The sequence below is a fragment of the Triturus cristatus genome, chromosome 11 (assembly GCF_964204655.1).
Source record: "Triturus cristatus chromosome 11, aTriCri1.1, whole genome shotgun sequence".
Classification (NCBI taxonomy): Eukaryota; Metazoa; Chordata; class Amphibia; order Caudata; family Salamandridae; genus Triturus; species Triturus cristatus.
The window spans coordinates 210,613,684-210,631,109 of NC_140594.1; the positions used below are offsets into that span (position 1 = coordinate 210,613,684).

Consider the following 17,426-nt stretch of genomic DNA (forward strand, 5'->3'; position numbering starts at 1 on the left):
TCGCTACTGTGCTTTAGAGGTTATCTGGGAGGGTTAGAGTTCAGAGGACTCTGGTCTCCTGTGAAGACCCACCTCCACATCAACGTGCTGGAGTTTTGGCATTGAAGGCCACCCTACCATGCATCAAAAGGAGGCTGGTTCAGGTCCTTGCAGACAACACCACCACTATGTGGTATTGAAACAAGCAGTGTAAGGTGGGGTCCTGGAACTGGGTGGATCGTCAGGGAATTTCCCTGGTCGTACACAACCTGGCGAGATCTTGAAATGCCAGGGCGGACAAAGTCAGAGGCTATTCCCAGCTGATCACGAATGGCAGCTACACTCTAAGAAGACTCAGGGTGTCTTCCAGCAATGAGAAGAACTCCGGCTCGATCTCTTGGCCACCGGCAAGAACGTGCAGTGTCAACGCTTTTGCTCATTGGAGTTCCTTCAACATGCCTTCATTCCTCCTTGGGAGATGAGTGAACGACTCCCAGGTCTTGAGAGACTTCTTGAAGCTGAGTTCCTCTAGAGACCTGCAAAATCTATGGGGAGAGAATTTCAAGGTTTGGCTGCCAGGTAAATAACAGACTCGCCCTGCATCTGCTTTTATGATTTTTCAGAATCTGTGCATACTGCAAATTAGAAGATCTTAATGGCACAAAGGGCTGAACAAGACGGTGTGGTAAGATCGGGCGTGTGTTGTTGGAGGCACAATATGTGATACACAGCGCTTTAAATGGAACCCTTTTTTGATTGCGAACCAATTAGGTTTGGCAGTCTTGCTGCAGCTCAGACAAGAGTTCACTAAAGCTTGAACCACAGTTCTTTGGGAAGTAATAGGTAGAATTCTCAATAACCTTTTGATGGTTCTCAAGATTTTAACCAGTCTGCCACTAGTTTCCTGACTTGAACTTCAAAAGACAATATCTGATGGAGACTTCTGGCCCCAGATTCCTTAGCTTTTGAATTCTCTCCAGGTGCCAGTCTGTACCAGCTGAGGTCCAAAACTATCAGGCCAACAGTTTGGGTGTCCAATAACTAGGGTTTTTACCTAGGATCATGACCTCTGTTTTTCCACCATTCAGTTTAACACAGCAATTGGTCACTGTAAAAAAGGCATAGTTTAAGGAGTAGTTAACTAGTCCATCGACTGTGTATAGTGTCTGCAAAGAAATTAACAATATGCTTTTCATTTTTGTATCGTTTCAGAATACGTTATTTACAATTCATCAACTTCTTAGTATTTGTTTCTCATCCTTCCAAACATGCTTAAGTTATATAATTTGCATAAAACTGCTAGTTCTTGTTTTGTGTCTGCATGAAATCTGAATGTCTGGTCTTATTTCTTTTGAAGGGATTTAAGTACCTCTACCTCACTCCCCAGGATTATACCCGAATCAGTTCCATGAATTCTGTTCATTGTGAGCACGTAGAGGAAGGAGGCGAGTCCAGGTAAATTTTATGCTAGGGTTTTGGGGAGGCTGTGAATACCTATTCAGGTTGATCATTTAGTGTTCAAAGCAAATTGAAACTGTTCGAAACCATTGCCTGATTTTCATGATCGCTATGAAATTAGGTAGGTGATAAGGCCATGTTGGGAAGACCAGTTGGACATGCTTAGATTGAACCCAATGCCTTTTATGTATTGCCTGTTGCACTTTAATGTGAAGACATGGGAAGGCTTGTTGCCTCGCATAGGTACCCGAGACTAACACTCCATTGTCAAATGATGTGAGGGTGTCTTTGCAAGTAGTCGGGTGAAGGCTAAAAAGGACACCATTTCTGTATTCACAAGGACATAATTGAATGTTGCACACCTGCACCTCTATTAAGGAAAGGGGTGTGTTATTGCCCAGTGATGACTACACCTACCAGGTGGCACCAAGATCCATTGTACATCCCTCTGTATCACTGATTGATGAGGTCTCTGGTGAATAATTCCCAGCACTGAATGGCTCCGGCAGTCATTGCTCTGTGTGTTTGGGAGGGGGGCGGGGGGGAGAGTGCCCGTTTTGCACAGGGTATCCCTTAATATAAATTTAGATGTGGCCTCTTCTGTTTTTACCTTTATCTACCAATACTGTATCAGTATTATTTGGCCAGAGGTGGTTGGTCATATACTGCTCCTGAATTATACCAGCCATCCTCCAGCTTAAACCTCAGTGGTTGTTGCGAAGAACACTGGTGTTTCTACCCCAAATGCTCTTTGCATGGGGTAGCGGTCAACCCCAGATTGACGAAGTGGGCTTTGAGGGTCAGAGGGTGGGGGCACAATGTCCGTGATTGTTTCCGCCTTGGTGTTGAACGTTTCTAGAAACAGGGTCTGCCCAAAAACCACCTGGAACCAGAGCCTCATTATCACAAGAAGAACAAAGTTTCCTTGTGGCGTGCTCAGCATGAAAGTTAATAAACATGTAATTAACAAAGTCCACAAGAGATGCCACGATTCCAAAATATCAATAAATGAAGGAAAATACGTCTTAAAGACTTTTCACACATATATTCACGAGTCATTAAAAGGTGTTCATCCTCCAGTGATCACACAGTGAGTGAACAGTGTAGTGCAGTAGTGTGTACAATATGTGAAAATAATGAAATTCGTTTTTTTTTGTTTATTTTAAAACAAATCAGTTTTTATTATTATAGTTAGTTTTGAACTGTTATGGTACCTGGAATTCTGTGACCCAAAACATACATAAAAGCACACTTAATCTATTGTTTTAATGTATTATATACATTGCTGTACTGCACTATGTTGTTCACTTACTGTGTGATTCGCTTAGCACCTTTCAATCAGTTGTGAGTATATGTATGAAAAGTCTACATGTGGTATTTGTCTTCATTCATTGATATTTTGGAATCTGCACGTCGCTTGTGTTTTGGTTAGTTACGTATTTATTACCTTTCATATTTTAATTGAGCATGCACACAAGGAACCTTTGTTCTTCTTGCATAAATTCGTGTTGAAGCATTACTTACTTGACCCCTCACAACTCTTTAATTGCTGAGGACACTGAGGATCAAGATAATTTATTAATGAAAATCCGATTTCTGCACCTAAAATTAACATGTGCCATTTATCTGACAGAACAATCAAAAGAAAAAAGGCAGTGACAAAGTAGTTGTTATGCAATAGCTATTCTTACATCTTAGGTCTTTCCCATTCTCAACTTGAGTACTTTTTTCGCTAGTAGTGGGAGGCAAAACTGCTTCAACAGCATTTAGTTAAGAGTTTTTCTGGCATCATTCACATATGCACGCCTTTTAGGCGGCATATCTCCACCCTGTACATAGTCGTATCCTCACTAGTTCCTTGTTTCCATCAAAAGGTTTGTCTCAGTACACTGGATATTTTTTTATCTTTTGTGTGAGCCAAAATCTTTAGCAAATGCTCCCCTTTGGGCACAAGTTGCTTTACCAAGTGTCAATATATCAGTGGGCCAGCCCATCCGCCCATGGATGGACTTGGTCCCAGACTCAGATTCACCAGGCATGCCCATCTTTTGACTTGTTCTCCACCCTGGCAGTTGAGCCTGTTCCTAGATGAGGAAAAATTATTGAGAATATACCCCATCCAATCAACAAGAGCAAGTCTTTTTCTTTCATTTCTTTATTGGTGCGTAAAGGAGAAGTTAAACAATGTTGGATACAGCAATATGATAGTGTGCAGTATGCATATGATGCCGGTTGTTACAACAAGAATCTCCTCCATTTGGGGGGCGGGAAGGGGGGGGGGAGTCCGTCATAGGAATTGGGGACGTCAAATAAACCTACAATATTTCCAGACTACAGAAGACTTCCACACCTAGGTCTCACGGACCCCAACGGATGATAATATGAGAACAAATCTGGATCTTCAGATATCGCACAACTGTTGCAGGAACACAAGAGATTATCACAAATCGAAGAGAAAAATTTCAAAGAGGCAATATAAAGAAAAGCGATCCCAAGAACCCTCACTGATGTGAAGGTGCATATGATTTTTTATTTTTATTTTACAGCACCGTAGGGTAACTATCAGTAAATACGCAGATACCCTACCACCTGTGAGATATCAGTAAACAAGTAACAAACAAATGACCTTCATAAAGCATCAGTTTAAGTAGTGGACTGCCAGCTTGACGTCGTCAGGTGTGTCGCAAGAACAAGTCGTAATGCGTGAAACACTAGAGGCTCAGAGGGTGGCTGCAGTCTGATCCCCTCTCTCATCTCACCTAAAAGTAGGGAGGCACAAGTACATTCACGGTCACCTCCCCAATTGAGATGGTCCTTCCTGACACCCATCTGTAGCAGTCGTTTTGGGAGGTTACCAAAACAAAGTACAACTCTCCAAGGCAACCCAGTCACTAATTTGTATAGCCCTAGTGCCAACTAGTCAAAAACACAAATATACAAAACTGTACACTTATATAATTTAATAAGAGATAACAAACAAATACATGTAAAAATTACAATAACAGTAAAATCAAATCAATAAAAAGAGGGGAAGGTTACATAAAAATACATATAACCATAGAAGTATAACTTTCTTATATCAAGATGTATGGTATTGAATATATATATACAGTGCCTAAAAACAAAGATAAAACAACATTACACAGCATAAAAAAATAAAAAATATTTGTAGCATAATATAGACAAATATTATAATTAAACATTTTTGCACAGTGAGTGTCATGAACATAAACATGAGCTCCAGTTATATCCTCTGACTCATCAGATTGTGAGATCCAAGCTCCAGGATAAAACGATTATCAATATAGAATAGGACCCCGCTGTAGGAAGCTGGCTTTTTATGTAGTGTACCAAAAAGAGGTACACTATGTAGAAAGTCCAGATGACCCTAAATGCCTTACAAGACTTAAATTAATAATCCCAAATGGTCGCTTTTGTGAAAGTGTGGGCGAGCTGTTTAGAGGGTAGATTTAAGCATTTGTTAAGCACACAGAGTCAATAAAGGAGAGACACACTGAAGAAGAATTTCTAGACCAATTAAAACAACAATTATTTTTATATATATTTTTACACCAAGAACTTCGTAATTGGGTAAGCACTTTTCAGGATATCAATTTTTACAGGTAAGTAAAAATGAAGCCCAAATGCGTTTTTACGCAATAATGCTTTCCTATAAAGAAAGACACATATACTGCATTCTGGTACTTGCAATCATATTCCGGGTGTCCACTTTAGGTCTTAAGGTGCTAGGGGGCCAAGGTTCCAAATTCCCCCGGCTAGGCTTGTGCGTCAAAGGCACTCACGGTTCTCGGTTGGACCTGCAGAGGTGGAGCCAAAATAGATCAGCTGGGCCACTCTCGTTGCTCGCCTCTGTAATGCTGACCCCCTCGTCGGCTGGTTGGTCTTTTCGGTATTGGATTCCAGATTGGACTTAAAACAAGCTTTGGTTGCTGCAAGGGGCCCTGTACCCTGGGTATTGGTGCAGGGCATCTCCGGTTAGTCCTGGCATCGTCACTCTTGGTGAGGAGACAGATCTGACCTTTGGAGCATGGTGACCTCCTCCTGGGCAGCTGCTGCGTTGGTGGATCAGGTGAACAGCAGAACAGTGAACTGGACATTGCGGTAGGTGCAGGCAGGCTGTAGGGAAATGACTCCTCCATGTCTTGCACTGGCTTGGCAAAGTTTTGGAGGATGCACAGCTGTAGGGCGAGTCAGATTGTCTGTTCAGGAGCTGGTAGGCAGGATTTGGTGACAAAGTCCACCAGTAGTCCGCAGTTCTCGCTTCTTTGGCTCTTCTTTGTCCTCTTCTTTCTTCAGTCAGATGAAACTGAGTTCCTGGAGTCAGGGGGGGGACCATCTAAATACTGAATTTAGGGGCGTTAAGGGGAGTAAAGGGTAGTAGCCAATGGGCTTCGTTTCCCTGGGGTCACTGTACCCCTTATATGTCCCCTTCCTGTGGGGAGTGGGCATAACCTTGACCCACAGTTCATAATTCCACCAAAATGAAGATGGTGTAATCCTTCTTTCTTGAAGCACATCTGGCAGCCCACCTTGGGGTGTGACTAGTGTGGTGGTGCAACACACCTACTCCATAGCTAATTTCCTGCCTGTCCTATTTCTAAATGGGCTTCAACGCAGTGGGTGGCATCTCCCAGGTCTGGGAGAGTCAGATTGCATATCAAAGGCAGCAAGGGCTTTGAAGCCCCTTGCAATGATATGTTAAAAACAGACAGCTTCCTCCGCCTCGCGGACGCGCGCGGGTGGCGCCGGGCGGAGCCCGGGCAGAGGGCGGGCCGTCTGTGGCCGTCAGGGGCCACAAGAGGTCTGGCCGGGCCACCCCTCTTGCTAGCACTCTCAGGACACCTTTAAGTGAGTAATGCTGGTTGTGACTCAGGGGTTATAGAGGATAGATATCGCTCCATTCACCCGAGACTCTACCATCTGATAAGACACTCAAGTTGGGTCTGTTTCATGTGAAAGCCGTGATAAGGGGTGGAGGGGTCTAACACGTTTTTATCTCACGTGGGGCGTAGTGAATGTGTGGTGGGGGGGTGAATTAACACACCCAATACATTTGTACAGGTTTTGATTAGCAGTAGTGGGAAGTATGACAGGTAAAACAGTGACACGCTCAACAAGAGCAAAGTGTAGTACCTCCGAGGTCCATCTGGCACACAAAGACGACAATAGCTCTGTATTCCCTGTCATTATGCAGCCTACTGCCATTGATCGCATGCTCAAAAGAGCGCTAGGGGTTGTGTCAAGCGAAATTGAGCGCACAGAGAGGCGCCTGTCCTTAACCCCAGATCCTAATCCTCTCTTAACCACTCAAGATCAGGAGCAGGAGGTTGTGTTAATCTCACCCCCTAGTCCCTCAGAAACCAGTGAGAGGGATATCTCATGTGCCCAACTCATTATCACTAGGAACAAGGAGGATCTAGGCCCCACCAAACGTGCTACTCTACATAAAAAGAAGAAATGCGCCCAAAAAACGAGTAAGAATACAAACAGCTTACTCACCTATCCTAATCTACCGAGTAGAAATAATAGTGGGACTGAGCGAGCTACACAGACATCTTCTCAAACAGATCCTCCAATTTGGTTAACTAAGATCATGGCAGACCTACAGGCCCAGATAGAAATACTGATTACAAATCAGCTGAAGCCGGTGACAAGTAGGCTGGACAAAACTTTAAGTGAATTAAAGAACAGGGAGACAAAAGGTAGTTCACTAGGGGCTCTAAGCAATCCAACTAGCACCCTAGAGACTAATCCAGTAAATCAAAGGGCGAATAACATCAGTGATATAAGGAACGTACAAATAACATCTGCACAGATTCATGATGCCCCGGCTCCCCATAGTCTAGTGCTCAGTAACCACAATTCTAGTGAGAGCGGACTGCATCCTAACAATGGCCCAGGTAAACAAAAGTTGGATAAACAGTCTCAACCCCCTGCTGACCCCATATCTAATGCAGCTAATCGCGAAGACAGGTCTTTTTTAACACACAAGAGACTCCCTACCATAAATCTTCCCCCTGAGGCGTGCCCGTTGGTCGTTGTCTTTGCTGGGGTTCCAGAATTAAAAGAGGCCCAGAGAGAATCACACCAGGAGCTAAAAAACAAACTCATTTATTGGCTGACTCAAAACAGACCAATATCTAATAACCAGGATGGGGAAATTCTCCTGGTTAGACGAGTGAATTGGATAGGGATTAGACCTAAAAACATCGAAGGAAACTGCATTATTGCTAATTTTAGGGACAGGAGTGTGGTTGAGCATATTTTAAGTCAGGGATCACCTGGATGTACATCGGGCATAAGGCCACTCTCACTTAGTTATTTCTATTTGAGGCAACAGGCACCAAAAGAGGGACAGCACACTACATGGAGATGCGTGGAGGGACGAAATCCTAGTTTAAATAGGGTCCCAAATCGTACACGACAAGCGACAGGGATTTGGGAAGGAGGACACCCATGTTGGGCAAATAGATTCACCCCACTAAGGTCACTAGAGGAGACTGATTGACTACTCATTCCACATTTCCCTCTAGCGCAGGCTGACACGGATCAGATAAAACCTGATCGGTTTGATTCGATAGAAGGAATCTTACCCATACATTGCCTGTCCAAAGAAGATGGACAGTTATCATCAGGGTTGGGTAGGCACAGGATCCTAGCAAGGACCACAGGAGCTCTTGACCCTCGCGCTAGGGGTTGTTTACAAACACCCTTAGGGACAGGAATCATAGCCCCAGAACCAAGACAGCAGGACAGTGATCTGCAGAAACTATCCTCCAGGAATAAAGGGGGGCGGGCTAATATCACTCAAGGTATGGTAGGGGTAGGGCCCGTCACTACAGAGGAAGCAGGCCTGAAAATTATATCTTGGAATATAGCAGGTATTGCAGGGGAATTTGATAACAAGGATTGGCGTCAGTATATGGCCCATTTCCATATAATTTGCCTACAAGAAACCTGGGCATTGGATAATACCCTTCTCCAAATAGCTGGTTATAAATGTTTTTTCACGCCTGCACAAAAAACCTCCTCAGGTAGGGCCAAGGGCGGTTTGATAATATACGTTGACCTAAGTATAGAAGGTAAATGGTCTAACGTGGACTGGTTTGCATGGAACATCCAGGCCCTGAGGTTCAGGAACAAAGGGTTGGGTCTTGTTTTGTTCAATGTGTATAATACCGGTCTCCCGGAAAATGACACTACTATTATGAGGGAATTAGACACTAAGCTGAAACAAGAACTCGATCCCGCCCACGGTGCTTTGGCTCCCTCGATACTAGTAATGGGTGATTTGAACTGTCACTTATGCCCGTGGTTGTTGCCAATCAGTGTTAACTGGTCAAAATGCCCAATAGAAAAAGACCCCATTTCAGCCACTCCCTAACTGGTATTGATCTGGGCAAGCTCATCCATTCTCATGACCTCGAACATACTGTTGATATGATCCCACTGGGATCGGATGGCACACTCCCCCCTACTTTTAAAGGGAGAGGGTGCTCGTCCTACATAGATTATATTTTTGTCTCTAGAGGCCTAAAAAATCGGATCATCAAAGTAGGAATTGAGTGGAGTCCATTTAGCGACCATAACCCTTTGGTTATGGAGCTCTTGTATCAGGTCAAGCAAAAGAACAAGCCAGTGCAGGGCACTATTGAAAGTGTGACGGCCCAGGGCAGAAGACTTAAGTGGGCAAAATTAGATGGGGTTAGATTTTACCGGTCCCTGATGGAAAGAGGCAAGTCACTCATTGATGAGTGTTTAGACCTCTTTGTGGTGGGGGCTCGCTTATTAAATGTGTTTGGACAAATAACTAGCTTGGTGGATGGCTACTGTTGACCAATGCCCCCAAGAAAACTCACCCTAAATCACCGAGATGGTTTGATGGGGGTTGTACACGCGCTCTGAAGGACCTAAAAATAGCCCTGAGTAGTACACCTAGGGATCAAGTAAAAGTCAAAATATGCAGGTCAATATATAGGAAGGAGCTTAAAAGAAGGAAAGTTACACTGCAGGGGGAAGCATGGCGGCCTTGAGGGAGGCCTCTGAAAAAAGGGATATCACAGAATTCTGGAGATTAATAAATTCCCCTTGTTTTCAAGATAACAACGCCCCTGAGGTCGCAACAAATATCCTCCCGGAACAGTGGATTGCTCACTTTGAGGGCCTGTATAACCACGGGGAGGAGGATACGATAAAGGAGAGGGGGGTGAACATACAGAGAATGAGGGTGGTATTTTCCCTGGACGAGATTAGAATGGGTTTCGAGGGACTTACCAAAAATAAAGCCCCGGGCCCAGATGGGATCCCCCCAGACCTGTTCCTGAGTCACGTGGATCTATGGGCCCCTATTATAACCAGTAATAAATGCGGCCATTATGGTCGGTCTGCCTCGGTCTTGGTCATCGGCCATAATTGTACCCATTTTTAAAAAAGGTAACAAAGATGACCCTCAATGCTACCGTCCTATTTCTTTGATAGATGTTACAGCCAAAATCCTGGGAAGAGTAATCCTGAATCGATTGACTGAGTGGGCCGAGGATAATAACATCATTTCAGATGCCCAGTACGGTTTTCGGACCGGTAGGTCTACCAGCGATCAATGCCTGAACCTATACATGCTGGTCGCAAAGTATACCACAACCAGCAACGAATCCATGTACTTGGGGTTCATGGACCTGGCCACTGCATTTGACCATGTCAATAGGAATAAGCTATGGGTAATGATGAACCAACTCGGAATCGACCCAGGGATAATCTGCATACTGAGGGAATTGCATAGAGAAACCTCCGGCAGGGTACGCTATAACAAGGATGGGGGACTGACAGAATCCTTCAGCTGTACTAGTGGCGTGAGGCAGGGATGTATTTTAGCTCCTTTTTTGTTTTCGTTATATATTAATAATTTGGAACAATCTCTTAATAATATAAATACAGATTGTCCAAGGGTGGGGACACGTAACATCCCAGTGCTGTTGTACGCAGATGATGCGGTTCTCCTGGCACGAACCCCTAAAAGCCTTCAGATCCTTATTGATGGGTTCGTCAAATTCATGGAGGCGATAGACCTGTCTATCAACCTAAAAAAATCATATGTAATGACAGCAGGCCACAAGCCACAGATTGGCTTCACTTACAGAATTGGCACCCACACACTAGAAAGGGTGCATTCATTCTCGTATCTAGGTGTGCTCTTTGATGAGTCACTAAAATTCACACCCCTCGTGCAGGAAAGATGTGGTAAATTGGTGGCATCATCCGGGGCCATTTCTGGTTATGGGAGGAGAGTGGGCCGCTGGTGTCCGGAACAAACAATGAACCTTTATGGTTCAATGTGTTGTCCAAAAACCATGTACGGCTCAGAAGTATGGGGATTTATAAATCTTGATGGACTACAAAGGGAAGAAAATAAAATACTTCGTTCAGTATTGAAAGTCCCTAATTGTACACCAGCTCTCATAGTCCACAAAGAACTAGGAAGACCCTACTTAGAGGATCTGATTAAGTTTAGACCAATCCTGGCTTGGCTTAAAATATGGACGAACCCGGAAGCAGCTCTGAGTAGGTTGATTATACAAGATTGCCTTGGTAGAGATAAACATCTGAATATCCCATGGGTCAATTATGTTAAGACTAGCCTGGAAAGTATGGGTCACCAAGAGCTGTACTTAAACCCCTCACTGATCACTGCTCAGGATAAGCTCAACTTGAAGAGAATTTTTATGGAATCAAGAGTATCGGGCAGGATTACAACAGAAGGGAGCAAACCAACAGTGAGCATTTACAGTAGGCTCGAAACCACTGAAGGGATGGAACCGTATCTTTGTGTCCTGTACAATGCCCAAGAAAGGTTCTTAATGTCACGTTTTAGGCTTAATTTTTTACCTCATTTGTTGGCAGATCCAGCTGGTTTTAGTAATTCAATTGAGCAGAAGGGTGCCTGCGGCTGCGACAATAGGTCTCCGCAGGACACCCTTCATTTTGTACTTTTATGTCCCATATATACAATCCCAAGACGCAGATTCTTAAAAGATATTTAAAAAAAGGCAAGGTTCACCCAAGCCAAAGAGGCACTGACCTTTCTACAAAGGGCTATTGATCCGCTAACATTATGTGCGGTGATAAGTTTCCTGAAATTTGCACTCAGACTCAGGGTAACTAGAGGCCTGCATTAATTATGAACACTGTAGACTTGTCAACTTGTTAGTTTTATCAAGCTACCAATAAGGATTTCCTAGGACTAACGAATTATTTGTATGTAAATAGATTCATTCAATGTTCTGTACATTGATTTAATACTGTTTTAATTGTATATATGTGTACTCTTTTATGATGGTTTTTAACCACTGAATAAAGAACTATTGAATTGAATTGATATGCTAAATCACTAGCCATCCTGCTGGAGGTGTAAACACCTTCCCCTGGAGCAGGCATTGTTTCTGGCCTCTGAGAGCATGCACTAACACCTGCAGGGGGTTAGAAACATATCTGTGTTGCGGCAGGCTGGACGATACCAGTCAGCCAGCACACTAAGAGGCTGGTAGGCTTTCAGTGGGCACCTCTAAGGTGCCCTCTGGGTAAATTTTTTAATAAATCCACTACTGGATTCAGTGTGGATTTCTCAAGACAAGGTGTTTGATGCCAAACGCCATAGTTTTCAGTAGAGTCATCATGTCGCTGGGGAACTCGTAATGAGCAGTGCCCAGTATATATAAAGATGGCTTCATGGTAAACTTTTACTATCCAGTAATTGGCCTAGACAGCATAGGGGTATATCTGACCATGCAGATATGCCCTCACATTTAATATAATGCACCCACCTTAGGGCTATAAGGCCTGCTGTTGGGGTGTATTACATATATTGCATGCAGTGTCGGTGGGCATGCCACACAGGGTGTGTGCCATGTTGTGTTTTCACATTTGTTTGCACCATTTCTCCAGCCTGCAATGGCAGTCTGCATGAGGTTGGTGGTGAGTTCTTTAAGGTGGCACAATACATGCTGCAGTCCTTAGAGACCCTATTTAGTACCCATGCCTTAGGTACCAGGGATACCATTTACTAGGGACTTAAAGAGGTGCTAAAGGTCTTGTCAATCGGGATACAATTGAACAGTTACCTTTTTTTAGGTAAAGAGCACTGGCACTGGGGACCTGCTTAGCAGGAACCCTGTGCACTTCAGTCAAAATTGCATCAAATACCAGGCAAAAAGTGGGAGTTGCCATGTGAAAAAGGGGCACTTTCCTATGCATGCCATATAGTACTAAAGCACTAATGGTTTACTGTTCTAAAAGTCTCCTAAAATGGTAGTTACCTCTTTCAAAACTGCCCATAAAATCACTCACTGATTGCTAGTTACACATTGTTGGTAATTCTTTCTCAGCCAAAATTGTTCTATTCCAATAGAACTTGCATTGACTGTTTTTATAGTCTTGGAGCCTTCAAAACAGATAGCATAAGCAACATTCATGTCTTTGAATTAATTATGTACTCCTATACTTTAAAGATTCAACAGTAGAACCTCCCACAAATCTAAGTGGAACAGCTATAGTACCTTAAAATGTCTCGGAATGTGTCTACTCCCTGAACATTAATACAGTCATAATCATTATTTGGGCATATCGATATTTAGTCCTATAGCCCTCTCTTCAGTAAGGCTGGCTCACCTTAGATGCACTGATGCAGAAAATGATGTGTACTCTATTCACGGAATTGCTCATATCCTGCTAAATGATGTTTATGCAGCCAGGATGTCAGCGCCTTAAACGTATATAAACGTACTAACTTGTACGGAATATATACTCTAAGCCACTATTTCATTCATAATGATACGAAAAACAATTTTTTAATTACTTTTAATGTTGGGTATTCTGTTTAACAAATTGAGGGACATTCATTTCCCCCCAATTCCTCGCAAATCACGTGATGAAAAAAAAAACGCCTATGTTTAAAAGTTTGTTGAAGTGGATATAAAATGATGGTTTCTGTATCAAAATGTATTCATCCCTATGACCACCAAGTATCCTCTTTCTCCTCACCTGAGAGTAGATGAAATGCGTTCTTCAGTATTTTGAAATCACTTCTCACAGTACTTGCCTGATTGCAGTGCTCAATTGTTCATATCCCACCACCAGATAATTAGACTCGTCTGTTACCAGAAACAGTTCTTATTTGGGAGGTTTCTTAGGCACATCGGACCAAGGAATACATGAGATTGCCACAATCTCTGCCAATCTAGTCTTGGAGAAGTAGGAGTTGAGGTCTGTGTCCTTTGGTGCATGTCTCTATGGAGTCCCGTCTGGTAGTTTATCTTTTTGAGGCTCAATTACTGTGACTTTACTTTCTAGATATCCTCCCTTGAGGAGTATCTGACTCCATGGTAGACAGACTCATCTAACAAAATGCAGCTGGAATAGGAGTTGCTGAGTACGTACCAGACCACCCTTACATCAAGTGCAGGTTTTACCTCCATGCTGTCTTCAGCTTGGTTTCTTTTTTGGCTGTGTTGAGTGCAGCGCTAAAAGCCAGAGACAATGCCCTAATCCCTAAATTCTGCATACCGCTGAGACTTTCCTACACTTTAATTACGCTTCCACAGACAGCCTTGCAGCTGTCTCATAACAACCAACCCCTCCCTTCCGGCAAGCATCTGGATCTGCTGCCAGGCCTCACCTGCTGTCTCACATTTTTGCACCATTAAAAATGGCAGAAACAGTGTTTTTCCGGTGTTTATGAAACGTCTTGCTTTTATTATTGCTTGCTTTCTGCACTGATAGCGCATGGTATATAAGCAGTGTAAGTATAGTGTATATGAGGTCCAAATAGATTTTTGTAAATTAAACTTATCGTAGTACACCATACAATACTTCTTCAGTGAGTCTTTGATCATGTGTGCTCGCTCTTTCCTTCCCATTTAAACTTCTGTGAAAAGGACCTCTCAACATTGGCACTTGGAATGGTCAATGCCAAAACAGCCAGTACACAATTTGTTAACTCTGGCCACTGACATAGCTTTCCATGCCAATACTGGTTCAATTGAAGATTGCGATTCTCAGGGCAGGTTCTGCAACATTTGCGCTGATCTTGGTGCTTATGCCCTCAGAGTTATTGAAGCGGTCAAAAATGAAGCAGCACTTTTGAAACTACGAAGGAAATTCCCCTTTACAGAAGGGATCTAGAACTTGTACAGAGTACCACAGTGAGGTTTCATTGACTTCAAATGTCATGGTTGGCTAAGGGACATTTCTATGCATCATTGCAAGCCATTTCTCATACATTGTAAAATAAAAGTTCCTGAATTGCTCTTCACCATCGCTTTGCTTACAAAGTTAACATGGGACATGTTGCAGTGCCAAAGTCACTAAAGGTGTCCCCAGCCTGCTCTCAAGGAGATGTTTCACATCTACACCAATTATGCTGAACACTTGGCAGACAAGAGTGTTTTAAGACTCTAGTTATTTTATTATGTCCATTACAGCAGTTATGTTTTCCTGTAAAAATCTAAGAATTCAGTAGTGTGTACTTTTTTTCACATCACTATCAATATGTGACCAAAGCTCCACACATTTCTTGCCTTTGGCATCATTACTCAGCAACAATTCTGTAAAACGTTGTCTCATGGATAATATAGCATTCATAGCCCCTTGGACTGAGAACCATCAGCTAAGGGACAGAGTTGGGATGTCTCTCTCTTTGATGCCACACAAAGCACAAAATGATAAATATTTAGTTCCTGTGCATAAGAAAACAGTGCACCAGAATGGACTAAAAAGTCAATAGCATTCCTCATTAACTCTGAAGATTGTAAAGATGCTTTCAGCATACTATCTAGCAAGTGGCATGGATCTCTTACAGGGAAACACTTCAGCTCAGGTATCGATTTTAACAGGTCATCACACAACTTTTTCATATACGTAGCTGAATCACTGCAAATACAAACAATGTAACTCCAATCTTTGTTAAACTTGGAAAGAACCTTTTTTGCAGAGCATTCCAACTGACACTGCATTCCATGTTTTCCAAAACTCTGGTGTCATGTTTTAACCACTATCCCAGATGCTTGGTGATAGCGCTCTTTTCACATATACATGTCACTATACCTTGCATTGAATATTTAAAGCCTCGGGTGTTTGCAATCTGCCTACTATCAATACTGACCCACTAGAAACTGGGGGCTGATGTATTAAGGTTTTTTTTTTTTATAAATAACTTTTTATTGATAACGAAATTTGCAGCATTACAATAATCATGACACACACATAGCACCCACATAGATGGAATACATGTTGGGCATTCGAGACAATACACGGTGCATCGAGGACATTTAGTTCAGAGACACAACAAATAGCGACACACTAAAGAGGTGATTTGCGACACACTTTAGGGCCAGGGGGGGTCCCATCACTTGTTATCTGGACTAGGTTTCTCCAGGTGTTGAGGTCGATGTACCCTCTCCCAAATTGTCTAGTATGGCCTTTCTCTCTCGTCGGAGTTCTATTGTGGGAGAAATGCAAATGTCCCCCCGATATTTGTTCCAACGTCCCCATTTGTGATCCCACTTTTTAGGGCAGCATCGAACCTTATAGACTGTTTTCTCCGCCACCATCGATATGTCCATATCCTTGTCCCATGTGCGCAGCGATGGCACAGCGGCCACCCCCCACTTCTGGGCAATATTCCTTTTAGCTATGGCCCAACCCAAAGCCACCCATTCCTGCTCTGCCTGGGTGAGGTCCGTATCAGCCCACACATTTAGGAGGCATAACTGAGGGGAAGGAGTGACCACCTTACCGACGGCCCGCGCCATCTGACGAATGACTTCAATCCAATATTGGTGTATGGGGGGCAGGCCTAAAATATATGTGTGAATGTGCCTGCTTGATGGCAACTGCGCAGGCAGAGCTCATTGGGACGCCTACCCAATTTACACAGCAAGGTTGCATCGAAATACACACGGTGCAGAACCTTGAGCTGAACCAGCCGGAGCCGCATTGGTATCGCCACCTCCCGAGGGGAGGCTAGCGCGTCTCTCCAGTCTTCGTCAGGTAAGTCCCCCACATCCGTTTCCCACCTGGCCCGTACTTTCTGCATTGGGTCACTGCGATTATTAATTCGTTTTTTATAAGTTAAGGAGATAGCCCTGCGGTCCATTAGATCTAGGAGCAATCTGTCTTCCAAAGGCGAATAATCCGGAAGGGAAGTATCTGCGGGTAGGACGCGATCGATAGCATGGCTTATTTGTATATAGCGGAAGTGCTCAGAGGGAGCCAGCTGGTACTTAAGTTGAAGCTCTGCGAAGGTCGCCTTCTTACCTTTAACCCATACGTCCCCACTGTTATAAAAATGCCCAGATATTGAAAACCCTGTAACGCTACCGGTATATCATATCCCCTAGGGCTAAGCAGCGGATCACCCCAAAGGGGATACATCTGGGATTTGGACCAGTTGATCTGGTATCCAGAGTGGGCCCCAAATATATGAAAAATATGTAGCGCTCGACGGATCGAGCGTGCAGGGGAGGCCAGATACAACAGAATATCGTCCGCATATAAAGAAATGCGATCTTCGTGTTCCGCTGTCCATTAAAGGCCCCTGATTTCTGGATCTTTCCGGATCCAGACCGCGAGCGGCTCCAGTGCCAAGGCAAAAAGGAGCGGCGATAGGGGGCAGCCCTGCCTCGTACCACGGCCGAGGGAGAAGGATGTCGAGCGGTGGTTATTGACTGAGACATGGGCAGTGGGCAAGGTATATAGCAGTCGAATCCATCCTATCAGCCTAGAACCCAACCACACACGGGCCAGGACAACAAAAAGATCATCTCACGCCACTGTATCAAACGCCATCTTAGCATCAAGTGCAAGCAATAGCGCCTCCTCTTGAAGAGTTGCCGCCCGACCCAGGACCCCGTGGACACGCCGCAGATTACGCGCGGTATTTCGGCCAGGCATGAAACCCGACTGATCCGGGTGGATCA

General features: G+C 43.8%; 1 protein-coding gene across 9 annotated transcripts in view; it reads left to right on the forward strand.

Moving 5' to 3' along the window:
- Positions 1-17,426, forward strand: part of ACACB (acetyl-CoA carboxylase beta) — a 2,187,049-nt gene that overhangs the window by 1,469,636 nt on the left and 699,987 nt on the right. For all 9 annotated transcript variants that reach the window (XM_085633342.1, XM_085633341.1, XM_085633344.1 and 6 more), the window contains one exon: positions 1,337-1,434. In XM_085633342.1, coding sequence (XP_085489468.1) covers positions 1,337-1,434 — 98 coding nt within the window. The remainder of the gene's footprint in view (positions 1-1,336; positions 1,435-17,426) is intronic.